Source organism: Cibotium barometz, chromosome 32 (assembly GCF_041138505.1).
Source record: "Cibotium barometz isolate CiBa-2024 chromosome 32, ASM4113850v1, whole genome shotgun sequence".
Taxonomy (NCBI): Eukaryota; Viridiplantae; Streptophyta; class Polypodiopsida; order Cyatheales; family Cibotiaceae; genus Cibotium; species Cibotium barometz.
Window position 1 is genome coordinate 39,505,930 of NC_141077.1, and position 2,450 is coordinate 39,508,379.

Genomic DNA, 2,450 nt, shown 5'->3' on the forward strand with positions numbered 1-2,450 from the left:
ATCAGAATGCAAAGTGTAAATCATGTAGAAAGGCAAGGAGAACTACGAAATTCAACTGATGGTGTGGTGGATGAGATCAGTTAGGTACTTGGATGCACGTTATGTGTCAGCATCAGAAGCATGCTAGCGAATTTATGAATATGATATGCATGAAGAAAAGCCCGATGTCCAAAGATTACAAGTTCATCTTCCCCTACATAATAATGTCATGTTTCGAGATGATGATTGTGATTGTTTACAGAGTATAATAGATAGAGAAAGAAACAAAAAAACTACCCTTATAGAGTGGTTTGCATGTAATGAGTTACACAATGATGCAAAAGATTTGCTTTGGAAAGTGATGAAGAATGGTTTATATGTATGCAAGAGGCCGCGTTTCATCGAACTGGTTCGCAATTGACACACCTATTTGTCACAATTTTGGTGTTTTCTGAGCCAGCCTCTCCCGGCCTTCTATGGGCAAGATTTTCATCGGAACTTTCAGATGATTTTTTTCATGTATTACAACTGACTATAGAGAATTTAAATGATCGTCAGGCAGTGGCAAAGAATGAGGCTTTGTTGCATTTAGAGCGCATTCTTTAACAACATGGCCCGAAGGCTGGTTGAGTTTGAGGGAATGCCTCCTGTGGACAGATCAACTGTGTCCATAGTTACAAATGGATTATTACAAGAAGAGATAATATTTAATGTTGAGCAACAGGCACAAATTGCTGATCTAATGAAAACAACTCTAAATGATTATCAACTAGCGGCCTTTAATCAGATTTTGGAGGCAGTATATGCAAGTGTTGGTGAAGTGTTTTTTCTCGATGGTCCAGGAGGGTCTGGCAAGACCTTTCTCTATAATTGTTTGCTTTCTCGGTTGTGTGGGGAGGGGCCTGTTGCTTTAGCATGTGCATATTATGGCATTGCAGCCTTGCTACTAGGTAATGGTTTCACAACTCATTCACAGTTTAAAATACCATTGGACCTACATGCAACTGGCACATGTAACATAAAGGTTAATAGTCAGCTTGCAGATGTTGTGAAGCTAGCTAAGCTAATAATATGGGATGAGGAACCCATGACCCATCGATATGCCTTTGAAGCCTTGCACATGACATTAAGAGACATCATGGGCAGTGATCGGCTTTTTGGTGGAAAGGTCATATTGTTTGGTGGAGATTTTAGGCAGATCTTGCCAGTTGTTCCAAAGGGAGGACGAGAGGACATTGTTAAAGCCGCATTATGTCACTCACAAATATGGAGAGACACTACAGTATTGAAGCTTACACAAAACATGCGGGTACTTCGAAATGGTAATAACTTAACAGAGCATGAATTCATACAGTGGGTTCTAGACATTGGCAATGGAACAGAGAGGGGGATAAAAGAAGGTATTGTGTCAATTCCATTAAAAATGCTTTTAGAAAAAGGGTCTATGGAGAACTTGATTAAATGGGTGTATATAGGGCTTCTAAGTGTTGTAGATTATGCATTGTATTTTAGAGAGCATGCTATTCTTGCAGAGCTCGAAACCTTGAAGTTGATGTGATCAATAGCAGTGCACTGGATGCCATGCTTGGGGAGAGCAACGAGTACTTGAGTGTAGATTCAGTTAGTGGTGAAGGTTCTTTTTTATGTGCAACAAAGTACCTAAATAGTCTTAATCTTGGTGGTGGTTATCCACCTCATCGACTGATTCTGAAAAGAAATTCTCAAATAATTTTATTGCGTAATCTAAATCCTTGAGAGGGATTGTGCAATGGTACTTGATCAATATGCAAGGAATTTCACACAAAGGTGTTAGAGGCGGAAATTATTACTAGCACTAACATTGGAGATAGGGTCTTCATTTCGATAATAACTTTCATTCCAAGTACATTGCATCTTCCATTTGATATGAGGCGGAGGCAGTTCCCTGTTCGACTCGCATTTGCCATGACAATAAATAAATCACAAGGCCTGTCTCTTTTAGGATTATATTGGCAACTCCAGTATTTAGTCATGGATAGTTATATGTTGCTTTCTGTGTGCGATCATCAAATGCTGTCAAGGTATTTCTTCAAGATACTGCCTGCTGTGAGACCAATGTGAGTGGTCGAGAGACGGTTTGTACTCCTAATGTTGTATATAAGGAAGTTTTGCATATGGCAACAAGAACTACCTATAGAAGCATTTACCATCGAGTTTTATTGGTGGACTTGGAAATATAGCAAATGCAATCTTCACTTCTCTACTGATGATCAGTAGATTGATTGACTGATTCTCACTACTTTTGCTATTTTTGTTTTTTTGTGTTGATCTTTTTCATTGCTCTATGCAACGCGGATGTTATTTGCATATTTAGTTGAAAATCGTTACTTATTCGATGATATTAATCTTTTTCATTGATATACAACGAGGATGTTTATTTGCATGTTTAGTTGAAAATTGTTACTTGTTCATATATACGTTTGTGCTCATTT

The 2,450-nt window shown here is 38.3% G+C and overlaps 1 protein-coding gene across 1 annotated transcript; it reads left to right on the top strand.

Annotated features, from left to right (window-relative positions):
* Window positions 1-589: 589 nt before the first annotated feature.
* On the top strand, window positions 590-1,537 carry LOC147620189 (uncharacterized). Its single transcript, XM_086772596.1, has one exon. It carries the CDS (start codon window positions 590-592, stop codon window positions 1,535-1,537), a length of 948 nt encoding a protein of 315 aa, XP_086628722.1.
* The last annotated feature ends 913 nt before the right edge of the window (window positions 1,538-2,450 follow it).